Genomic DNA, 25,867 nt, shown 5'->3' on the forward strand with positions numbered 1-25,867 from the left:
GTTATACGTAAGTATTATATACTTTACGGGACCTCCAAACCCTTTGGGGTCCTAATTTGTCGATGACACTGCTGTTTCCTGCCGCAACTTTTTCACCATTACTACAAATGAAATTCTTTCTCATGAGAGACTCCCCTAAAAATTAATTTGAGAATAACGAAAACATTGATAAAATACTTTTCGACTAAACTTGACAAGTATACCCAATATCTCCTTCTTTTATGAGTATGCATGTGAATACGGCATTAATATTTGAACTATCGGGGATTTCAAATTATCTTCACCATGTTAGTTAGTGCGCTCTCTTTTAACATATAAAATTTAAGTTATTTCCTTCGTTTCCTGTCCCGTATCAAAGCATTTTGATCTCCTGCTGATAATCCATGCAGGAGGACGGAGCACTGCTGCTTTATTCTTCGTTATGTTTCTCTTTTTTCCCCCAAATCAAACACTTGGCCACGTGGTGCTATCACGACAAGTACATAAGCTGCAGCTGCATCGAAAAGTTTAAGTTTTTTCAAAATTTTTCGGACTAACGGAGCTAATGTCTCTTTTCCGTTTTTCTATCGTGCACTAAAAGCTACATTCAACGGAGTAGCATGTATTGTATTCTGATATATTCCTTATCATAGCGGCATTTTTTCCGTCTCATATCCAGCACTCTTAAAATTTTACTTGGTCTTAGTGTCAGTTAAGACCACATTTTTCATCATTTCTCAGTTTTTAATTTAATCCTGTGGTTCACGCACCAATTTAACGAAAATTAAATTTCTCAATACAGCCGTGCGGTACATGAAAGTCCAATCGTGATTTCATTTTTCATTTTCTGTTGTCAGTGTCAAGAATCAGTTCAAAGCTCTATTTATGTATCTAATGATGTAATTCTTTGCATAATATTTTAAAAGAAATGCTTGAACTAGGAAGTCTGTTTGATTTACAAATACCTCGGGTAGACGAAGGTGAATTTCAGTCGTCAGCATGAATAAGATGACAATCCAAGAAAAGTTATGTCCAAATTACAACTTGGACTTAAATGTTTAATCATTTGTGCGATTCATTTTAAACCTATTCGGTAAGTGATCAACATAAAATTCCATTTAGAAGAATATTCTCGACTTAAAATCAGTGTATGACATTATTTACTATCTTGATTTGAGGATTATTTTCCTCACGTAGGTAGAAAAATTAGCAGCACTTTTTCACCATTAGCGTAACCTAACCCAACGGCAGTGTAGTTCTACCGAGCACACGAATTTAGAGTTAGCTCATCCCTCAAGATACGATTTTAAATTTCGAGGTAAAACATTTTTAAGTGAATAAACGGTAATTCTCAAAGAAAATTCCACTGGAACTACTTTTGTGTTATCTCATAAAAAAGATATTATCTCCGTTGTATTTTTTTTCGTTTACAGATTATTATCAGCTCACCAAAATGAGTCAAGTTTGCAAAATGAGCGGGTAAGTTTGATCAAAAGTTTGAAATCTTTCCTCTTGCAATATTTTTCTGGATCCGGCACATTAAAGCTAGGATTAGCGTTTCATTAGACACGCACAGTTGCAAACTCATCTTTATCCTACTATTTAACTTAGACATTCAACTAACTTTTCGAAAGCTACTTTTAGTGATCAAAAAGTGTCAAATCATCTTTAGGTTGATGAGACTGTAGGCACTTCGAGCAATAAGTCACGAGCTTTTCAGAACTTTAGAATGTTGAATGTAAAAACACTTATATGTATAGGGAAATCAATGTTATATATGTTGTTTCTAAAATGGACGTATTTCCATCATACGGACCTAAGCGCCAGAGGGTGTGGAAGAAAGGGGAGGGGGTTGGATTGGCGGCGGAATCGGACGCCCGGCTTATTCCGTCCTATAGGTACTCGCAATGCTTTTCCATGGCGCTTAGGTCCGTTTGACAGGACGCGCTATCCGGCATTCTAAATTCCTCAAAAGGAACTCAAATTGGCGCTTAGTCCCGTTTGATAGAAATACGTTCAAGTTTCAAGGAACATTTTGTTGACAGGGTCGGCAGTCACTGTCATCATCTGGGTGTACATCTTTCCAAAACATCCGCCACGACCCCTCATTCGTTGACAAGACTGGCTTCGTCAAAGTCTTTCTGGAGCAGTCAGACGAACATGTTTACACCATGGCCCCAGCCGGATTCGGCAAGAGTCACCTGATTGACATGCTCGACCTCTTCTTGGATTCGCCAACCGTCAACATCGCATCTACTCATGCATCATCCACCCTGGATTACAATCTCTTTAACGGAACCGTAATCCACCAAAACACCGCGTTTTTCGACCGCCACGTCCAAAACTACCAGGTCATCCGCATGGACTGCCACCCCTACCGCCAGGTGAAGGACTTCGAATCCTTCAGACGCATCCACTGCCACGCCATCTGCCGAATGATGTCCAGACACACCTACCTCCGCGACACGAAATCCAACTTCTCGTGGCTTCAATACATGGACAATGACGAGAGGTGTTCCACTTACTGTACCTTCAACTTCGACCAGATCGACTACGCAGGTCGCGACCTCTCGCGGCAACTTGCGGAAGCCTCGCCAAAACCAGTTGTCCTTCTCGTAGACGCGTATGACTCCGTATTCCGCGCAATGGTTGATCACGATGTCGATGTCGCTAAAGAGGTTTTAAACAAGTACGTCAATTTTGTGTCCCGAATCGTGAAGTGGAGCAACTGTACGCGGTCACTCCTCCTGGGGACTTTGAACTTCGGGGGCGTCCACCCTCATCTGGTTAATAACGTCAAGTTCGTCAACTTCAACTTCCAGTCGACTTTCGCACCCTATTTTGGCTTCACCAGATTAGAGGTTGAGCGTTTACTTTCGAAATTCAAGCATACTGCAGCCCTTGAAAGGGTCACGGGTTGCTACAACGGGTATTCCTCCAGGGATGCACCCAAACTCGCCATCTACAACCCTTTCTCAGTGCTGGCATTTTTGAGGAACGGGAAGTTTAAAAATTACTGGTTGAAAGAGGCCCCCAGTTTAGAACCTTTGAAACAGCTCTTTTCCTACCCCCTGATTGGGAATGTTATTCAGGACATACTGCTCGGTGACTCAGGGCTGCACTCTTTTCTTGACGAAAAGTTGACCTTAAAACAAATCGAACGCTTGAAAAGATACGCCCGGAAAGTTCAAAGTCGGCTACCATCGCGCGATGAGGTGATCAATCCGTTTATCCGATACCTGACCCAAGTTGCATATCTTGCACTCAAGCCCAGTGGGCCTTTTGAAGGTGACTATTTGAAGGCACCTAACTTGGAAACTGAGCAGTATTTGGAGAAACATTTGTACGAAAGTGACTTTATTCTGAACGCAGCTGAAGTTACTGAGGCTGATACTGAGAGGTTGGCCGACGCTTTCCTAGGACTTTCAAAAAATGATTCATACTTTCAAGAATTGTCGGATGTAATTTACGCCGTAACGAAGAGGAATCCACCCTCTCATTACACGAAGCCGTCGGTGCTGGGGTACTTGTATGGAGCTTTGAAGCGTCCGGTGAACCGGAAAAAGTTCAAAGTTGTTAGAGCCAAGGTTAAAGTTGAGTGTGGTGCCCCCAGTGAAAAGAAGTTGAGAATAGAAAGGGTAGATTTAGTGCTCATTACCCCCGATGACACGGGAATAATTTTAAGGTATGCGATAGAAGAGGCCTCGTATTTGAATCTGAAGCGTATTATTCAAGGGCGACAATACTTCGTTTTTGAGCAAAAATTTAAAAGCTTCAAACTGTCTCAGAGGATATTTCTGGGACTTGGTTTTGATGGTGGTAAACCTGGTATTTGCTTCAACAGGAATACAACTGACTTGATTAAGAACCAGTGGGTGAAGAGTCCTAAAGTCGATGAGAATAAATCTGATTGAGACGCATTGTTTAGTTTTTGAGCAAATTTTTTTTATTCAACTTAATGCAATGAATAGGATCCTAACTTCCCTGGTAAAAATAGGCGATAAGAGCTGCGTTTCAAAATACCATAGGAATTCTTATAGCCGGCTAAAGAAGGCTACAGAAAATCATATAGCTGGCTGTAGAATGCGGAGAAAAGCATACGGCCGGGCTACACGAAGATATAATACAGCCGGGCTTTACACTTTATCTCCTGGCTGTTGCTTTTTCGCCATCGATTATAAAAGGAATTAAGAAATTGTGTAGAAATTCGTGTGCTTTGGAAATCATCAAGTTTGATACGGAACCACCTTAATATTTACAAAACACACATTATACTTTCCTTTAATACATATTTTTTTTTTCATCAATTAAAATGAGAATAATCCATACAGGATGTGCAAACATTTCAAAATCATGAGTTGAATAACGCTGACTCCGCGAGATTAAATATTAGAGCCTAACACAAAGCGGAACGGCGACGCACTGGCGCCTACAAACCAAACAGGGATACTTCACGCATTGCGCAACGCGTGAAGTATCCCTGTTAGGTTTGTAGGCGCCAATGCGTGTTTTGCGCTGGCTGCCCGCTTGCCACGGCGCTTGAAGCAACTATTTCACACCAGAGGTATTGCACAGTATCGTATGAAACTGAAGGCGCTCTAATATATTAGTAATGGCAGGCATCCATCAAAAGTACGGAGCTTTCCTGGCAAAATAAATCAAGATACTACGGCCCAAAAAGAGAGCAATATTCCAAAAACTCACTAAGTCCTAGCATCCGTAATTAGTAACGTTCAGCATACACTTTATCGCCTGGCAGTTGCTTAATCGCCATCGGCTATAAAAGGCTATAAGGAATTGTGTAGCCGGCTATAGAAGCTATTGGAAATCTTATAGCCGGCTGTAGGTCTATAGTATTTTGGAACACATATTCTACTGCCAATTTTTACCAGGGTTTAGCTCTTGCGGGCGTCAGGAATTTGCTATTTAAGTACAAAAACTTACGTAAATCGCGAGACACACGAAGGTACCGCTGGGCTTCTCTAAAATAAACTTCCAAGCTCAAGTGAAGCTCAGAAAGTTGGACTGCATTTTGCAATTTGGAACTATAAATTCTTGCCCGGTTTAAAAACAACTTATGTGCCATTAGTTTCCATATGCACATAAATGTTTTTTTCAGATGAGCCAGAATTTATAGTTCCAAATTGCAAAATGCAGTCCAGTTGAGGTCGTTATTTAGAGGATTCTCCACCCAACGCTATGCTATCCAGTCAAACTATACGTGCACATATAGGGGTCAAATGCATTAGCAGTATTGTCACTTTGTTTGGAAACTCCAAGGTTGGAGCCACGGCTGACCTTTTAATATATTTGATTCCTATCTTTGAGTTAAGAGTTCAAATCAATATTGAGCTGATCTGTCAGCTTAGCGTTAGGTTTTATGTTTCCTCAATCACGGCCTCATCTTGCAGACCTTTAGATAAAACCAGTACCATAATGTCTCGCAAAATTTGTTTTTCAGAGAGTGGACAAAAATAGCACTCTCTACATGACGCATGTAAGAGCTCCATTCACGAGACGATGAAATGATAACATATTAGCCAAAATGAAATTCTGCCCAATCCACATTTAACTTTTGATCATTTTAATAATTTTACTTTCAAATTTTCAAATAAGTATATTAGAATGGTTACCAGTATAATCTTACACAGTCTCATGTGACCTAACATCAAATGTGGAACTTCAATGGAAATTTAATCTCCACTTTGATATTTATGAATACCGCGGCCCAGAAACCAGCTTACAAAATTGTCGCTAGGTCAGAGAGTATTTATGTCTTGAGTTTTCCGCTAATTTCTCATGACAATACAAATTAAATACATTTCCAGTAAAACCTAATTTGATCATTATTTGTATACATTATATATGAAAAAACCTCGTTGAAAAGAAAATTGCGCTGCTTACTCCTGGTCTCAAGCCCACTTTCATCCTTGAACTCAAAGTCGTAAAGGTGGTACTTACTACTTAAAATTAGCTAGATATTTACTGAACCCCACCACTTAACGTATATTACATCCTTTTTCAGAGCTTTTTCTCTCGACGATAGGTTTATCTTGAATTGCACTAATATTAACATTGGGCACTAGTGGAGAGATTGTTCCTAAATTCAAATGTCTTGAATAAAGTTCTCAATAAAGTTTCTTATCCAAGTTAGCAGTAGGTCCTCGCACTGTTGGTACAGTCCTGCTTATCGGAGAGTGATTATTCCCATTCCAAGGATAAGTAACCATGAAGCTGAACTCCAAACTATTGCTGCACTGGTTGGATAAGTAGTCAGAACCAATCCTGCTTTGGGCCGCAGTTCAGCACAGGAGTGTCCTTTGGCGCTTATGATTCTGACCTCGTCACTGAAATTTCGCAGAAATGAAATTCTCTTAACAATTTTAATGAACAAAATATATGAGGACTTATCTGTAACAGCGGATGTGAAAAATTACCTTTTCGAAACACGCTTAAAAAACTGTTTTGTTCACACAAAAATGTAATAGGTTTGGCTCTGGCATAATGTAGAGATCTCGAAGATCACATCTCAAGTATTTTCTCAACATTTTCTCGATGTCAAAACAGTTTTTTGAATGTGTGTCGAAAAGGTAATTTTTCACATCCGCTATTGTTACAGATAAGTCCTCATATATACAATTCACCATAAATAAATCTCAATACTTTTTTTACTGTATCGTCAGCACGTAATCTAACTATTGTGACTCCTCTCTTAGTTCGGTTGTTAATGGATGATGGATCAGTAGCAAGGCGTGAATGATGCATTATCGACATTTCCTCATTTGAAGCTATAGTAAAGAATCGATTGTAAAGGTGTTCATTGCGAGCACCCTGTTTATCGATCCTTTTCTGTTGGTTATGGCAGATCAATCGATATATCGCAAAGGACGCCTTCCTTTTCGTCTGTGATATTAAAGGAACTGCGTCGAAATTAAGTTATTTTATTTGTGAATGTTTATTCAACAATAATGTTTAAAGGATGATGGCACTAGCTTTTGGTTTTTTTGCAGAATATAATTGGTGTATAGCCTTCCAAGCTATTTAAAAGGATGATAAGGGGGTAGGAAACACTTACCCTATTTTGAAGCCAGAGTTTAAGCTTCCCGTGTAGACAAACATTATCTCAGGCAAGTCGAAATTGGAATCCTCAGGGCAAATTTGTTCCGATTCTGACCCAAGGTTTATCACAACAGCAATCGAGTCATTATTCGTATTCCTAGGAGTTGAAAAAATTAAAAATGTTTTGAAAATTTAAATTACATTTTATTATTTACCTCGTCATTTTTAAATATTAATAAATTTGCGAATTGCATCGGAAATGCAATTCGCAATTTTTCATTAATTAAAATGAGAATAATCCATACAGAGTGTGCAAACATTTCAAAATTTTCAAAATCTGGGCAAATTTGTTCCGATTCTGACCCAAGGTTTATCACAACAGCAATCGAGTCATTATTCGTATTCCTAGGAGTTGAAACAATTAAAAATGTTTTGAAAATTTAAATTACATTTTATTATTTACCTCGTCATTTTTAAATATTAATAAATTTGCGAATTGCATCGGAAATGCAATTCGCAATTTTTCATTAATTAAAATGAGAATAATCCATACAGAGTGTGCAAACATTTCAAAATTTTCAAAATCATGAGTTGAAAAACGCTGACTCCGCGAGATTAAATATTAGACCCTAACACAAAGCGGAGCGGCGACGCACTGGCGCCTACAAACCTAACAGGGATACTTCACGCACTGCGCAATGCGAGAAGTATCCCTGTTAGGTTTGTAGGCGTCAGTGCACGTTCCGCGGGGTAATTTGTACCCCTCTGCAAGATTACATCATAGTACTCTTAAATTATTGAATATGAATTTTATTTTGCATTGACACACATAAAAGAAATGATATCTGGAGTAAATCATTTCAAAATTCTATTGTTTCAAAACACCTCACATGTCTGATTTTAGAATTTGCTGATTTTAGCTTTGACTCCTCAGATTCGACAGTCGGAATAGTTGGAACATTAATCAAAATAAACTGATAGCTGTTCCCCCGTTACAATGCATACGAATATTCCTTATATAATTGGTAGATTGAGGAAAGGGAGTGCTGAGCTGTGCTCAATCTCTAAATATCTTTAGTTTACAGAGATCAGCCAGAAGAGATAGCCTCAAAAATAACGCGTAACTGAATGCCCACAAACCTCGTAAACATGTAAGTCCAAGTATTGACAACATGCGTTCGGAGGTCTCCATACTTTACGGCAGAAGTATCCCTTAATGTCATTAGGCGCTTGAAAATTTTAAGATGACTCTCGGAATCTTCTGACTGTGCTTTTACATTATTGTACCAGTATTTGGAACTTAGAGGTGTCCATGAGTTTTTATTTCTCGTAAAACCTGTAACAAAGATTGTGTCCTACTTTATAATCATAATGTTCTTCAGCATTGATATCAAGTTTCCCGGGTAAAAATTGGCGAGGAGCTGCGTTTCAAAATACCATAGGAGCTCTCATAAAGCTACAGAAAATTATATAGCTGGTAGTAGAAAGCGAAGAAAATCATACAGCAGGGCCATACGAAGCGATAAAAAATTATGCAGCCGGGCTATAGTTCCTATCGCCGGGCTATACAGATTATCGCCATCGGCTACAAAAAGCTATGAGATATTGAGTAGAAATTTGTGCGCTTTGTAAATCCTTAAGTTTGTGCGGAATCACCCTAATATTTACAAAACACACATTATATTTTCCTTTAATACATTTTTTTTTCATTAATTAAAATGAGAATAATCCATACAGAGTGTGCAAACATTTCAAAATCATGAGTTGAAAAACACTGACTCCACGAGATTAAATATTAGAGCCTAACACAAAGCGGAGCGGCGACGCACTGGCGCCTACAAACCTAACAGGGATACTTCACGCATTGCGCAATGCGTGAAGTATTCCTGTTAGGTTTGTAGGCGCAAATGCGCGTTTCGCGCTGGCTGTCCACCCATTGCGCCGCAGCGTGCCACGGCGCTTGAAGCAACTATTTCACACACAGTATCATACGAAATTGAGGCCGCTCTAACATATTAGGAATGGCAGGCATCCTTCGAAAGCACGGAGCTTTCCTCGCAAAATGAATCAAGATGCTACGGCCCAAAAAGAGAGCGTTAGTCCAAAAACTCACCAAGTCCTATAGCATCCGTAATTAGTAACGTTTAGCATACCATTTATCGCCTGGCTGTTGCTTAATCGCCATAGGCTATAAAAGGCTATAAGAAATTGTGTAGCCGGCTATAGAAGCTATTGGAAATCTTACAGCCGGCTGTAGGTCAATGGTATTTTCGAACACAGATTCTACTGCCAATTTTTTCCTGGGTTGTAGGCCGTCAAAATGTATGGTTAATACACCAGATATACATAGACTGTTCAAAAAGTAGGGGGAGACAAAGGCTATAACTTCAAAAGTAAGATACGTAGAAGTTTTTTCGTGGTTTCTTTTGAACGACAAGACTAATAATGTTCCAATGACTCCATGATCGTCTGAAAAATTGGAAGAAAAATATTCACAAGTTTCCCGGGAAATTCGTGTTTTATCAAACGAAATTAGGCCAAGCCTGAAGGTTCACACGGCGTTTCTACTTAGCACGGCAGAGCTGCCGCCCACGATTTCAAACAAGGTTTTTTCCTCCCTGAATGGATCCTATGTTGGTATAACTACTTAAATAAAAGCATCGTTGTCAGTCCAAAAAGTTATTAAGTCACTTATGAAATGAACAAATACTACAGTGAACAACTAAAACGGATTGAATATCTTTAATACAAAGAAACTAAATTTAATTTTGGTAATTTTTTCTTGTGTGGAAAATCATGAATCAATAGGACACGAACTAATTGGAAACAATGTGGAGAAATGATGCTGGGTCCACACCATTTCGCGGGGAAATAAAAGCCAAGAAGTTCCAAAAATTTTAATTAGAGTCAAAAATAAATTTTTTTAAGCTCTGTTCGGGCCACTCCTTGGTGTTTTTTTTCTCATTTGGCTAAAACAATTTATTTTTGACTCTAATTAAAATTTTTGGAACTTCTTGGCTTTGATTTCCCCGCGAAACGGTGTGGTCCCAGCACCATTTCTGCACCTTGTTACATACAGTATTCGGGCCACTTCTTAGTGTTTTTTTTTTTTTCTAATTGGAAACTAGATATTTATGAATCAACCATAGAGCATTATACCTCCATTTTTTGTGTCATCCCAAGGCATTGGTCCTCTACATCGATCTCGATCGAAATGAACTACAGAGGCGGCTTCGTCTGTGCTCTGGTCCTCCCTGACCAAGCTGTTTTCGAGCCCTATCTCACTACCGTAGTAAACGCATGCCGACCCTGGCAAAAGCAAATTCAGCATATTGAAAGCATCTACAGCATCAGCTCCAAAACGTGAGCTTACTCTTGGGAAGTCGTGGGATTCCGTCTGTAAGAGTACCAAACAGGTCCTAGTTTAGTTATAGTTCATCCGTTACCTGATACATAATATTTCCCTTTTTCCGTTTCAGCATACTGTTTCACTGCCGTACTGAGGAAAAACGCAGAATGGACCTTCAGGCGTTGCCAAACTTCCTTTGATAAAACACTAACTTCCTGGTAAACTTATGAATGTGTTCTTATAATTTTTCAGATAATTTTCATCTAAAGTTCCTGAAAATTTCAAGGAAGAATATTCATAACTTGCCTCAAAATAAACATTTTATCGAAGGAAATTTGGCAACTCTCGAATGTTCATACGGCGTTCTTCCTTAGCACGGCAGTATCAGGCGCTTCGCCGATGGTTTTCTGTTGGCTGTTTCGAGCCTCAAAAGTAAGCCTTTCCTTCCTCTTGTAGCAGAACTACAGGCTACATACGATATTGTGTCTCCCAAGGCTTTAATACGGAATTTTTCTTTCTCTCCTTGGAAGATACTTTGCTTTGCATTCGAACTAAACGGCACACCTTTATTTTTAAACTATACTTAGTAATATGACTCACCTTGCCGCGTCCGCTCTTCTCCACCCAACTCCTGTGATTCTTGTGAGTATTAAGTATTTTTTCAATCAAAGTTGAATGTCACTACCTAAATTTTAAGAAAGTATAAAGTTTACCCCATTTAACCTGAATTTAAGATCTGAAACTACTGCATTAGTGTGCCCTTTGATATCGCATTAACTTCTGAGTTCTCGTTTTATCGATAGTAGGGGTGGTTCTAATCATTCGCATGATATGCCAAGAATTGATACTCATCACGTAACTTGCTTGAGAGGTAGAGGTACCTGAATGTGTTTAAGCCCCTCCAAATGAATTTGTTGATGAAGTTCAATTTTTTGCCTTAATATTTGAGCTCCGAGTTCATTTGAGACAGGAACGTCTAGGACACTTTTGGATTTCATACGGAATTTCCTTAAAATTAGAAAAAATGCCCCTAAACTCATTTTATTTGTCGTCCTTTTCAAATGTAATTCTGGATATGCTCACTGGATCTTCATGAATCACAATTGGACTGAGTTTAGCAGAAAGGAACCAACCCACATTTTGGAAAAAATTGAGTTATGGGTGGTTTTGAACTCAACCACTGCTCTACTATCTATCGCCAAAAATTCGAAGTTTTTGTTGGAGCAAATTTTGCAGAAATTGAACTTGAAGTTTATCTTTTACATTGAGTCTTATGCAGGAGCCAAACTTTAAATCTCTTTTTCTCGGTTCGATCCCGATGTGGCTTGGTTCCTTTCTGTTTAACTCCGTCCAATTGATAAGGTGCCAGCATGCTACTGCTGTGATATCTATCTAGACACCAAAATTAGATAAAAATCTGAAAATTAATAACAAAGTGCAGAGGAAATATTTATCTCGTCAAGTTATATTCTTACCACCCAAAGAGGTAGACGATTCTTCGGTAGATAGTCAACTAATTCATGAATAACTTTATCCAGCTTTGTTGCACTCTTCTTGTAGTCCAATAATACCAAACCATTGTAAAAAGGAAAATGAGCTGCTAAAAATGTCTCGTTCCCATAATATTGGAACAAAAATTTGGCTGGGTTGATGTCCTCGACGCATAACAATCTGTAAATCGAAAAGCTAGCGGTAGCATAGAAGGAAATAATTCCATACATTGGAGAATTGTGTGGACATACTTCTGCCAAACGGAGCTATGTGCATTATGACGTGAGCCCTGTTATGCATGCATATATATTCTTATGGGTCTCAGGGCTCATGTCTTAATGCACATAGTTCCGTTTGACAGAAATACGTCCAAGTAAACAGTAGATACATTGAATGTATTCGATCGAATAGTCCTTAGTCACAAGGATTAATTCAGCAGCCGAAGAAATTTTCCTTAATCGACTCTCAAGAGATATAATATTGCCGAAAATTGCCGAGGTGTCGTTAATTTTAGTTCGGATTGGGTCTTACCTCGACCAATGCTCTCTCATTTGTACTTGAGCTTAGTGATGTGAGAATGGATATAATGTTAGAGGTGGGCGGGATCAAAGTGGCTGAATAAATTCTAAAAGGTCTTTCTTTTGCCTGATCAAAATGAACTCTTGGCCAGAGTCTATGAGTGATTCAAGATTCAAGTACCTGGTCAAGTATACGGCTCCTTATCATTTTCAATAAAATCTTTTACCCGGGGAACATTAATTTTTTTCTTTTTTATTTGTTTTGTTATGGATATGATTGTTAGCTTCCGATAAAAACAAACCGGTCCTTCTCTGAACATTTTGCATAACAGAACTCTCAGGGGTTTTGAGTTTTTCGGGAAAATGAAATTTTCCCTTTCCATAAGAAAGTTAGCCCATTCTATATATAACTACACATCTGCTCGTACTAAAAATAATAAAAAATGAATAAAAGCTTCTGAATTTTTTTTTTTTTTCATAACTTGAGAAAGAAGTAGTAGTAGTGGTAAAATAATTTTATTTTAAAGCGGTGCTTTAGCATCTAACGCCATTTACACCTCTAAAGAAGGCAGTAACAGTAATAAATTTACATGGAAATATGGACCTACGTGTCAAAATATTTAATTATGGGAAACGTTGTTGGCGCAATCTCGTCAAGCGTCAGCTGTTTTAAAGTTTTGTTTTTCCAGTTCCCTTTTTGAATCTCTTTTCTAGTTTAGTTCTGTCTGCAACCTCGTAAGATAAAGGTGTATGAAAACGTCCCTCGCTGTGTTCTTTTCCTTTCCCTATTACCTTTACACGATTGAGGATGACTAAACTGCTGATTCTGTTTAAAAAAAAATTGCACAGTATTTTAAGCACTGAGGAAAAATTGAATAACGAAACCCATTCATATCTTGTATATAACAAAAAACAACAGAAAACGGGAAAAATCAATGAGCGGAATGAGTGCATGATTTTTGACACGTGTTTGCATCGGGAGGCTGTAAACTGCCACCCATTTCCTGGAAACATGGACAACTGCCCCCCGTATAAATTTGAAAACTGCCACCCGACTTGACAACTGCCCCCCCGTGTAAATTTGACAACTGCCACCGGTAGTGACAACTGCCACCCGTTGAAATTTGACCAAGGAGCGCGATTGAGCGGGGTCGCACAGTTTACCAAACTTTCCTTCACACTTGGACAGGCTGAGGACTGTCTACTGAAAATCAACACATGATAAGAAATTGAGCAGTGTCTGTGATGATTTTTAATAGGCGTGTTTAAAAGTTATTTTTTAATAAAATTTTTTAAAATTTTTTAATACGGTGAAAAGAGGTCAATGGGCTCTTAGTTGAAAGTAGTGAAAAATTGTAAAAAGTATTTTTACAGTAATTTACAGTATTTTTATAGTAAAAAATAGTTAAAAGTAGTAAAATTTTAGTAAAATTACAGTCAAAGAGTACATCACTACTAAGAGCTTTTTTCATCATTTGGCATTACTTTTGTTATTCTTTTTTTTTCTTTTTTACCTTTTGAACTTTCTTCTGACTTTTACCTTCTTTCTTTTTGGTGAGGTTGGTGGGATTTTTGGCGAATTTAGTGGAAATTCTTTTCATGAAGTCATAAAGGGACATCACTTCGCCTTCTTTGTTGGGGATTTTTTCATCAAATCGCTTGATGACAGCATCCACCCACTTACTTTTTTTCTTTACCAAGTCCATTTTGTCACACCTCTCGCTAATTTTTTTTGAAAAACAAACTTATAATCGCCCCGAAAAATCACGTCATTTCCCCTTTGGCCCCCGCCTTGAACCATAGAATCATCGCGCATCTTGTTATGATGCTTGCACGAAACGCTGCACTGACTGTGAGTCCTAACCCACAAACTACTTGTAAACAGACATTATCTTCTTCACTCGGACGTTCCACTGATTGTGAGTCCTAACCCACAAACTGATTGTGCACAGACATTATCTTATTATTTCTACTTCTCCTGGCTTGAGATTCACAATCAGTCTTCCCATAATACCGCTTCGACCCTCTGTGCGCCGAAATTCATGTGGGTGGCAGTTGTCAAATTTACACGGGTGGCAGTTTTCACTACCGGTGGCAGTTTTCATAAAAATTTCTTGAAAACTGCCACCCGGGTGGCAGTTTGCCGTCGCCCGTTTGCATCATTGGAGTTAAAAATTACCAAGAGAAAATTACGTTGAATGGATTCTTAGATGTAGACATTGCATGCAAACCTGGTTTTACCGTCCCGTTTTTTGTATCCATCCAGAGTTTCTCGCCATTCGTGCACTAAAATCATATTTTCTTGCAAATGCTGCGTATAAATGTGTCTACGTTGGCCCCAATAGCCACCGTAAGTACTATTCTTTACCGGCTCGTCCAGCAAGTGTTCTGCTTCAAATAAAAACGACACAGCATCAATCCGGAAACCGTCCGCCCCCAAGTCCAACCAGAATTTAAATAGCTCCTATATAGGAAAAAAGAAATGGATTCATTGCTGTATTTATTATTTACCAAAGGGTCAACAGATTTACACACGGCATTATGGATGAATACAAGTACACACACTTTACTCTTTCAAAAATATGAAAGAATACTGTTAATAATTTCGATAACACTCTGCACCTATTTTTAACTTAAAGAGCTAGTTTTGATTTTATTTACCTTCATTTCCTCACGTACTTTAGGATTACGGTAGTTCAAATCCGGCTGTTTCGCGTGAAATTGATGTAAGTAGTATTGTTGCCGTTTTTCATTCCAGCTCCAAGCACTTTCAGCAAACATACTTACCTAAAAAGAGTAAAAAACACCTTTTTAACATAGCGATCATCCGCGAAGAAAAAGGAATTTTTGTGTTTATGGGCAATTTTTCAGAAGAAGACAATTTTTATCAAATTGAATCTATTAAAAGGAATTCTAGCTTGTCAACGAAAAACGCATTCTATACAGATAGAATTTTTTTGCATATAAGTGGACTACATTTCGCAATGGGAAACTACTATTTCTCATTGCAACCAAGGAACACTAGGAAAAACGCATGGATCGGAGACGCATACTTTAATTCGTGAACGGCTGAGGATGGAGAAGTAATGGCTCTGAAACGCGTCTCGTTAAAATAAAAATTGGTGCAACACGTGAGTATGCTCAAAATTTTAAATTTTATACTTTTTCCCGCTTGTTAAAGCTAATTAAGCTTCAACCAGATATGTCTACGTGGTAATGAAGTTCTATATACATACGCATTGTAATACTATGAGCCCGTGTGAATAAAGTCATATCCACAGTATTATTATGAATATTATTATTAAGAAGTTGAATAGTTATACAATAGTTCTGATTGTTGAAAAATGTAAGCGGTACAGGAAAGCTAAAAAACCAAGCGGGGACGCCACTTCAATATGAAACTTCCATCGCCTTTCTCAGGCGCAGGGATACAACTATTTGAACTCTCCAGAACGCATGAGGTATCACGCCTCAATTGAAGGCGTTTTCGAATCTTCCGTATTTACATGACGAGATTTTCCTACTTTTTTGCATTATATTGTAGAGTTCAGTTCCTTTTATTAAGTAGTTCAATTATTCCTGCTTCTTAATATTTAATTATTCTGTAAAAATTATCTTTTTGTGAAATGCAATCCGGGCTTTAGCGCCCTTAAACTACGGCCTTAACGGTCGAAACTGCAGTAGCGGCACAGGAAAACCAAAAAACAACGCGGAGACGCTACTACAATATTAGGCTTCCATCGCCTTGCTAAGGCGCAGGGATACAACTATTTGAACTCTCCGGAACGCGTGAGGTATCACGCTTCAATTGAAGGCGATTTCGAATCTTCCGTATTTACATGAAGAGATTTTCCAAATTGTTTTACATTAAATTGTAGATTTGAGTTCCTTTAATTAATTAGTTAAAATACTCCTGCTCCTTAATTTTTAATTATTCTGCAAACATAATCCATTTGCGAAATACAACCCTGGCTTTAGCACCCTTAAACTACATTAGTTTTTTGCATTTTATTGTAGATTTGAGTTCCTTTTGTTATTTAGTTAATTTATTCCTGCTTCTTAATTTTTAATTATTCTGCAAAAATTATCTTTTTGCGAAATACAATCCTGGCTTTAGCGCCCTTAAATTACGGCCTTAATGGTTGAAACTATAGTAGCGGCACAGGAAAATCGAAAAACAACGCGAAGACGCTACTTCAATGTTAAACTTCCATCGCCTTGCTAAGGCGCAGGGATACAACTATTTGAACTCTCTGGAATGCGTGAGGTATCACGCTTCAATTGAAGGCGATTTCGAATCTTCTGTATTTACATGAAGAGATTTTCTAAATTTTTTGCATCATATTGTAGATTTGAGATCCTTTTATTATATAGTTAAATTATTCCTACTTCTTAATTTTTAATTATTCTGCAAAAATTTTCTTTTTGCGAAATACAACCCTGGCTTTAGCGCCCTTAAAATACGGCCTTAACGGTTGAAACTACAGTAGCGGCACGTAAGCAACATCGCTCAACCAAAAAGGCACCTAACTTCTCGCAAGAACTTAAACCAACAAGGTGTTGTAACCAACCAACCCTTTTCTACAACAAGGTGTCTACAAAAATTTAATGTCGGATTTTCCTGATATATATCAGACAAGATTTTCTAAGTTTTTGCGCCAATACCTAACTTGACACTCGTTTGATTTAAGTTATCCACATACATAATGAAAAAAAAAATCAATCGTTCAGAAAAGCTCGAACACTTAATATTTCCTGATCAATCACCGATTCTCCTAATTTTTCCTGATAACATCCAATTTCCTGATATTTCTGGTTTTTACTGGAGGTAGATAAGCTAGGAATTTATGTCTTGGCACTTCATTGCTCGTTTCTCCAACAATGTTCAAGATTTTTCAGTTAAATTTGCGCCAAAAATTTCGGGATTTTGTCCTTAACGCAATTGCAAAAAGTTACGGAAAATTTTCTCCCAAAAGATGTGGTTGAAAATGAAGGAACTTAAGGGGAAGATGATGGGCTATTTGGACATATTCGTGGTAAAATGAACTATAGGCGAGTGGTAAAGATGCTGTAAATGCTGCACAAGAAACAATGTAAACGCGGGATTGATTCCTTTCGGCAGAATGGAAAAGTGGGATTTGACATTGAATCAAGGGGAACTAAGCGGCAAAATATGCCAACTCATGAGCCGTGTGCATGTAATAAGAGCGTTATAGACAGGGATTATGAGTTAAAGCGCACATCCGTCAAGCTCATCATCGTCGCCGAGTCCGGTCGTCATCGCTGACGTCACTTTCGCTTTAATCCCCATTTATTCTCACACCGCAATCACACGCTGAATGTGGGAGCTGAATGTGGCTTGAATGTGGAAGTCATCGGCCCGATGCCTGAATTTTGCGCGTTACGCGCAAAATTCAGCAACGATTCTCAGCAACCATCGGACCAATTTTGAATTTTTCTGAACTATTCGAGTAGATTTGATACACATCTGGATGAAAATAACTCGAATTTGCTAAATTTCAGCCGTTGAGCGATGACTGTTGACTTCCACATTCAGGTGCTTAATTCAGCGTCTGATTGCGGCATCAGTGCCTTCGACTAATAACGAGCACACTCCTTCTTTCCCACCCGTCCCTGGGTCCTTTTATCAAAACTGCGCCCAACTGGACAGAATTTTGCAACTGGGAACTACACAAACAAATTCTTAGTTAAGTTCAGAAAGAACATATGTGCTGGTGGTTTACCTATACTGCCATGCTATGGAAAAACACCGTATGAACATTCGAGAGTTGCCAAATTTCTTCCCAGAAAATAGTTACTTTTGAAGAAAGTTATGAATATTTTTCCTTGAAATTTTCAGGAGCTTTAAGTGAAATTGAGAACAAAATTAATCGGAAAAATTGGAGGAAAAATCTTTACAAATTTTCCCGAGAATCGGTGATTTACCGGAGGAAATTTGGCAACGCCTGAAGGCTCATACGGCGTTTTTTCTTAGCACGTCAGTATAGAGCTATGTGTTTTTGCAACACTGTAGCACGCTTGCACACTTGCAGGGCCAAGAACTGTAGCTGCTAATTGCAAAATATAGTCTACCTATGGGGTTAGGTTAGTAAGTAGTTGCCGGTGGTTAGTTTGTTATTTACCTCCTTGTTCCATCGCAACCATCAGCTTCCATCAATATAGGGTCGTTCCATTCTCCCTTTTTCTACTTTGTCTATGGTTTCGTCTATCAATTTCAATAACCAGCCCGCTAGTCCCCTCAGAGGACTAGTGTCGAAAATGTGTGCTCCTGTGTACTGCCATGCTAAGGAAGAACGCCGTATGAACATTCGAGAGTTGTCAAATTTCACCGGATAAAACACGCATTTTTGAGGAAAGTTAAGCATATTTTTCCTTAAAATTTTCAGATGATTTGGATGAAATTGCGGACAAAATTGTCTGAAAAAATTAGAAGAAAAATATTAGCAACTTTCCAATAAATTCGAATTTAATCGAAGCAAATTTGGCAACGCCTGAAGGTTCATACGGCGTTCCTCCTTAGCACGGCAGTATAGTCGCTCAATGCCAGTGGGACGGGTTAGAAGAGAGGCCCTTTGGCCCCCACGAAATTGTTCTAACTACGGTTAAGCAAGGGTGCGAAAATTCCCCGACCTTGAAGCCATCATGATCGTGTCGCCGCTCGTGTGAAAAATAGTACTCGGTAGGCCAGCTCCTGAGAGCATCAAAATCGCAGTTTTTACGGGGAATTGCAGATAAACTAAGAAAGTAATTAGTATTTATACACACCCAGTTATTCGGCTCAACTTTGTGGGTGCCGTTGATTTCCTTGCCGTCGTGCCATACAAAATAATCAGCGTACGGCTCCTCCCCATTCACGGAGCGTTTAAACCACTCGCTTTCGTCGCTCACATGATTTACCACGAAATCCATCACTATTTTTAATCCTGGAACCATCAAAAACAAAAAAGGATGTACGATTAACCCTCTTGAAATTGTTTTGTACACTGAAAAAAAAATCTCGGTGTATTTACCAAGAAAAGGGTAAAATTAACAAGAATTCAGAGTTCTATTTGATCCCTGTTTTTTCTTGGTAAAATTACCATTCATGGAATTGGTAATTTTACCGAGAAATTTCGGTAAAATTATTGAACTTACGGCAAAGTTACCGATGGACCTTGGTAAAAACGCCAAGATTTTTATCGACTGTGGTAGAATTACCGAGATAAAATGGTAAAGTTACCGGGAATTGATTACCAATAAAAGTGGTATTCTTACCTGAAAAACCAGTAAAAATACCAGTTTTTAGGTAAGTTTACCAGTCTATCTTGGTAACATTACCAATAATTGGTAAAAAAGTGAGATGGTAAAGTTACCAACGGACCTTGGTAAAAACGCCGATAATAATTTTTTCTCAGTGTAGTCAATTCATCAGTGGCGAGGCGTGAATGATCGATTATCGAAATTTCTCCATTTGAAGCCATGGTAAAGAATCGATTATTAACGTGTTCGTTGTGAACACCTTGTCTATCGATCCTTTCACATAGGTTTCAATCAGAAATCAATCTATATATTGCAAACCACGCCACGCCACTGCAATTCATAGAGAAGGATTTATACACATGAAAGAAACCAGTCATACCTCTCATGTTTAAACAAGCCATTCCTTTCATTCGTGTTTAAGGCGAGCCAAAAAAGCTAACTCCTTATCGACTCCCGCGGGTCGATTGTTGAATCGTTATCGAATGATCCTGATCGATATATCCCTATCTTTGTAATGCTTTTTATCGATCATGATCAGTGGCGTGGCATGCTTACGATTAATCGATTGATTGGCCATTTAAACCTATGGAAAAGTATCGATAAACAGGGTGTTCGCAGCGAACACCTTTATAATCGATTATTTACCACAGCTTCAAATGGGGAAATATCGATAGATCGCAAAGCACGCCACGCCTCTGTTGAAGCCCTATCTTAGCCATGCTTTATATCGATTAAGGTCATTCGAGATTGATTCAACAATCGAGTTACCGGTTATCAACTGCGCAAGTGACTTCCAAATGAATGAAAATAAAACAAGCAGTTCCAACGCCCAAGCGTTGAAGGGCGCTTCTTTGACAAAGCATATTACTACCAACTTATGTACCCGAAGGCTGACGAAGATGGAATTTGAAGTGGGATTCATTAACCGCAAAACCCTTCAAAACTGCAGATCGACCGCGAAGATCTGAAACTTTCCACAAGCACTTTGTGACGAATGTAAGTTGGAGGAGAATGGAAACATAAAGGATCCACTGTAAATCAGACGACGGGAAAGAGCGGCGGAACCTCTAAAGCTGGTGCGTCAACGCGATCTAGCGGACAGCGGCGTCGCGACGCCGCGAGGTAGGTTGCGCAGGTCGCGGGGGAGCGGGGCCGCGTGAAGAGGAGTTCAGCTAGGGGGAGGGGAAGCGCGGGTCGCGGGGAAGAGAGGGACCGGCCGGCCGGCGGTGACATCGGCCATGGATGAAAATATAGGCAGCGCTAATGTCTCCGCTAACTGGAGTTGGGGGTCCTTATTCATTCTCATGGTCCATGACATAACCTTAAACCTTCCGCTCAATGCCGCAAACAGCTGACGTGTCGATGCTGCGCCAATAAAATGAACCAATTACAAAGTAGCACAGTAATACGTCACTAAAATGAAGAGATCACGTGACTGTTCGTAATATTTTCAAATCGATCTGAAAGTACTGCCTCGGATATAAGTATTTAAAGCATAAGGAGGCCCTAAAATACTTTAACCAGGTAATACGTTCGTGCGAGATTGTTATGCTTAAAAGCAAAACATTTCACGAAAACTTTTACGAATACCAGATGCAGAAAAAAATCAAATTTTCCCGGGTGTACCAGAATGGCGTCATTACCCATAAGGCAAAAGGGCATGTAGTATAGTACATGTTACATCGGGGGAGTCGAACGGTTGGAAAGGGCGCATCTGGTACCCAGAAGCGCCCAATATTAGGAATCCCGCACATCAACTTTGTTAAAACGTTTTAAAATTTTGGAAAAAAGCCTAGACACTCACGTGCAAGTCAAATTTTTGATTGTTTTTTTTTTTTTAAGTTACTTATCTTTGCTTTGCGGTTGACATGAAACTCGCCTCATAATTAATTCTACGGTGCTTTTAGATAACAAGAAAGATTAATTTTTGGCACTGAATATCTTTCTTACTCACCTTTTTCGTGTGCTGTTCGAATTAGTTCTTTCATGTCTTCCATTGTTCCAAATACTGGATCGATTTCTCTCATGGATATGGGATCATACCCCATATCCACCATGGGAGATCTGTATACTGGCTGAATCCATATTGAGTCAACTCCTAGATCTTTGACGTAGTCAAGTTTCTCAATTATCCCTGTTAATTTTAAGGATTAATATACATAAAAATGAGTAGATTTAATTAGGCTATGAATAGGGCACCAGATAAGTTCTCACTGAACTGGCTAAAAAAAACGCACAAGTTTGCGTTTGGAAGTCGTATTAAGGAATTGACAAAACGACGATTTCAGAAATTAACTCTTGAGAAAGATATCAAAAAGTGTTTTTGACAAAGAAGAAACTGAAATTATAGACTACTAGAAGCCTGTGACCGCTACGTGGCCTCCAACTACTGAGAAAAACTATACGTAAAAAATAGTAGAACAACGACGTTCAAGTTATGTAGGAGATGAATGGATTCAAAAGACGATGGGTGCACGCGAAAGTAAGCATATTTATCTCCAATTGCAACGTTAAGCACCAATTTTTCTGTTTTACCTTTGAACACCGTTTTTAAAAAGCTACACACAGTTTTTCCCACGAATTTTTTCAAATGATCTCAAGTGTTAGTGTTGAAAATTTTGACGCAATATTTTCGTTATCATTCGTTCTTTCTATGTAACGAAAACAAAAAGAAGAAGAAAAAAAGAAAGAAAAAAAGTAAAAATAAAATTAAATACTATCCGAATTTCTAAATCGTTGCAATGAAGATACATATTTTCCCTTTACTTGTGGTAAATCCGGAGCAGAGAGTCAAGAATGATGACACACAATCCTAGTTTAAAGGTGGCTTTAGTGTCTTGCGAACCTGGGAGTGGAACGCGGTGGAGTCATCTTTGCAGTGTGACGCGCCTTCCATCCGGCAAGTGGCATTATGCCTACACCTATGGTCAAACAGTTATCTCGTTACCCTTGTCGTGAATGAAACCAAATATCGACGCTTCCACACGGAAAAAAGTGTACTTATCTCCGATTGCAACTTTGCAAATCTCTACTCATAATTTATTTTTAATCATTTTTATTTTTAAAAAAGCTACACACAGTTTTTTTTAGAAGTTTCCGAGAAATTTCCGGAATGATTTGAAATGAAATTACAAAAAAATTCGACGCGATATTTTCGTTTGTTCTGTTTTCTTATTATTAAACCAAAATTAATTTTACGCGAATTAAGTTTCAGAATCGCTGCATCGTTTGAACATCGTCCGACTCGCCGAAGCGTTGCAATTTTGATACTTATTTTTACACTTTTATTGTGGTAAAAACCGCTCGAGCTAGGGAAGGGAGCGCGGTCGAGTGTCGAGTAGTCTTCACAGTGTGATGCGCCTTCAATCCAGTTAGCGACAATGTGCCTACACCGGTAGTCGAAAAGTTAGCGCAAATAACGCTTGCATTGCATTTGGTGCAATGCGAGAAGTATTCATGCAGTCTTGCAGGCGCCAATATGACACCGTGTGCGGTGCGATTATTCCACGTTTGGATAATCACGGCATCGAACAAGGGGCTTTAAAGGCCCATGTTGTGTTTCGACGCCGCATGCGCAGTCCAACGTAGCCTCGTTTCTGCCGATAAAATATGAGATCTTAGACAGCAGAGTTAGCACCTTAGTAGAGCAGAGGTGGACCTTATTTTCAACACGCAGTTCCTTCTCATTTAACTCAACATCACGGATCTTCAATTATGACCTCTGCACTACCGTGCCAAAGAAAAACGTGTATGAACATTCGAGAGTCGCCAAATTTCCTCAAGTAATGCGTTAATTTAAAATGGAGTTATAAATATATTCACTAGAAATTTTCAGATAATTTAGATGTGATTGCGAATAATATCCCATAGAAAATTGGAAGAAAAATATTTACAGATTTCCCTGAAAATTCGTATTTTATCAAAGGAAATTCGGCAACACCTAAAGGCTCTTGCGGCGTTTTTCCTTAGCGTAGCAGTGCACTTAGCTTGATATGAACTTTTAAGAAGTTTTGGTAGCGCACAGCTTTAAAGAAACTCTACGGCTTACGAGCCGTATGGAACTTTAAAATGGGTCCACCAGTAAAGAAACGCAAAAAAAAAAAATGCTCCACAGAATAGTTGGAAATGGCATAGTCACATCAAAATGTAAGATTCAAAATATTAATTTTCAAATTAATTAACTCGAGGTTTAAAATTCACGTGGAGTTGATAGTGATGCAACAGTGCAGATACTTTGAGAAATCAAAATTTTTGCAAGAAAATATTTTCATTGCTGATTTAACAATTCAATTGTAAAACAAGTGACTGCAATGTTTCAATGTAGATTTTACAATAAAAAAATTCTAATTTAATCACCCCCGTGGTTAAATTAGCTTTCCACTATTGTAAAATGTACATTTGAAAAAATTGCAGTCACTTTATTTAACAATTGAATTGTTATATCAGCAATCCATTTTTTCCGCGTGAGTTTGTATTTTTTTTTTAAATCATTGAAGGTGAGCGCAAATAATTTTTGATACTCAAAGAAAGGTAGGTTTCGAATATTGTTTTTATCTCATGGATGTGGGAAGTGGGTTCTTAATTTCATTAGACCTAATGTTATAATGTAAGTATGGTGGAAACTTAATTGATTTGTGATTTAGTTATAAAATAGAAATGAACTTTATAAGATTTTGAATAGAGAAGTTACCATTCAGATCACCAATGCCGTCTCCATTAGAGTCTTTGAATGATCGTGGAAAGATTTGGTATAAGACACTTGTCTCCCACCAATCCAATTCTGCTGAAATTGCACTAATAACAAAGGATAAGCCCAGTATCGAAAGGATTCTCATTATTGATCACTTTTTGAATTCAAAATTGTTTAATGCTTTAGCAGATATTGTACATAGATTGTATCGTAGAATCACTAGTACTTTAAAATGAGCAAGACTAAGTTGGAAAAAATCGGACAATGCGATCAAGAACACGCACGGTTTTGGGCTGGAAACTTTATAGGCCAATAAAACAGTTTCGGGCGATTACATTATGAAACAGAGGGATTATTGCTTAATTGAACGAAGGCAAGATAAAAGGGATATACATCGACTCAAGCACCTCATCCGCGATTAAATAGCCATTAGCAGAAATTTGGAACAAGAGAAGCTCCATAATTACATCGACAAGTTTGCAATGTACACATGCTGCGACAGCTTTTTTGCCTTTTCCTTCCCTCCATCGGTGAGATGTTAGTACTTTTTTCAATTTGGTACTCGTATTTAAAATCATCACATGAACGAACCCATGACATCTTCAAAGCCACCTCAGTTAGGTTCATGACAGATTTTGTAAATTTTCAGTTCCCTGGCGGTAGGTTCGGGTGCCTTTTTGAATTGAGGGCGCTGAATCCAGTACTTGAAAGCACATCTTCAACTGCTGTGTCGGCCTGCATATACGAACGTTATTTCCTTTCTACCGGGAACTTTATTTCTTCCTGGTTCAAGTTTCATACCTTTCATTTTTCAGCATGCCATGCATCAATAATTTTTTTAAATTTTTTTTTCAGCCAGTTTTGAAGAAAACGACTATGAGGACAGACTTAGAGACATTTCAAATGACCAAAATGGATAATTTGACGGAAGTAAATTTACAAGCACATTGGAATACATTCTCATATCACAAATCCAGCAAGATATTTGTCTCTTAAAACTCACTCTCTGTATTTATTACGTATTAAACCCATAGACGAATTTCAGATTTTTATCTCGCAATCTCAAAGTATAGTGTCCAGATCATATAATCGTGCGTTTCACCAAGTGCTTGTAAACATGTACAGGCACCTAAAACACATTCATTTGAACCTTCAAATACCTGAAGTAGAACAATCTTAAAATATACTGGAGATCTAATGTATATTACTTTTATGTATTTCGTAGTTTTTAGAAAGAAAACCAGCCCGGTCTTGAAACAAAGATTCAATCATAAATACGATCATGAATCATTAATCAGACCAACATACCTTCCTTCTCCATCAAGAATATATCCATGGATATATCTTATGTGCGAAAGATTTGTTGAAAAACTAAATAACTGTTGATTTTTTCAAATCAAACTTTTTGGTTCACAGTTTGCTCAAATGCAAGATTACAGGCCGCACAAAATACTCGTCGGCTACTGTATTACCATAAAAGTACTACTCGCCAGCAATGAAAAATAAAAAATGACGCAAAAA

General features: G+C 38.3%; 2 protein-coding genes across 5 annotated transcripts; one reads left to right on the forward strand and one right to left on the reverse strand.

Moving 5' to 3' along the window:
* Positions 1-417: 417 nt before the first annotated feature.
* On the forward strand, positions 418-3,899 carry LOC109041746 (uncharacterized). Its single transcript, XM_019058162.2, has 4 exons — positions 418-601; positions 837-1,072; positions 1,413-1,458; positions 2,025-3,899. The coding sequence occupies exons 2-4, from the start codon at positions 1,008-1,010 to the stop codon at positions 3,891-3,893; spliced, it is 1,980 nt and encodes a 659-aa protein (XP_018913707.2). The 5' UTR covers positions 418-601; positions 837-1,007; the 3' UTR covers positions 3,894-3,899.
* Positions 3,900-5,547: 1,648 nt separating this feature from the next.
* Positions 5,548-25,718, reverse strand: LOC109041747 (maltase A3). 4 transcript variants are annotated; one of them, XM_072303670.1, is made up of 11 exons: positions 24,347-24,486; positions 22,502-22,577; positions 21,611-21,790; positions 19,183-19,340; positions 15,058-15,183; positions 14,628-14,860; positions 11,863-12,058; positions 10,198-10,435; positions 8,179-8,374; positions 7,055-7,195; positions 5,548-6,326 (listed from the first exon to the last, which is right to left on the reverse strand). In XM_072303670.1, the coding sequence occupies exons 3-11, from the start codon at positions 21,711-21,713 to the stop codon at positions 6,167-6,169; spliced, it is 1,551 nt and encodes a 516-aa protein (XP_072159771.1). In that variant the 5' UTR covers positions 21,714-21,790; positions 22,502-22,577; positions 24,347-24,486; the 3' UTR covers positions 5,548-6,166. The 4 variants fall into 4 exon arrangements, with proteins under 4 accessions (XP_072159771.1, XP_072159770.1, XP_072159768.1 ...); XM_072303669.1 differs by having other exon boundaries at positions 22,423-22,577; XM_072303667.1 differs by lacking the exon at positions 22,502-22,577 and having other exon boundaries at positions 24,347-25,718.
* Between the last annotated feature and the right edge of the window lie 149 nt (positions 25,719-25,867).

Source organism: Bemisia tabaci, chromosome 8 (assembly GCF_918797505.1).
Source record: "Bemisia tabaci chromosome 8, PGI_BMITA_v3".
NCBI classification, from domain to species: domain Eukaryota; kingdom Metazoa; phylum Arthropoda; class Insecta; order Hemiptera; family Aleyrodidae; genus Bemisia; species Bemisia tabaci.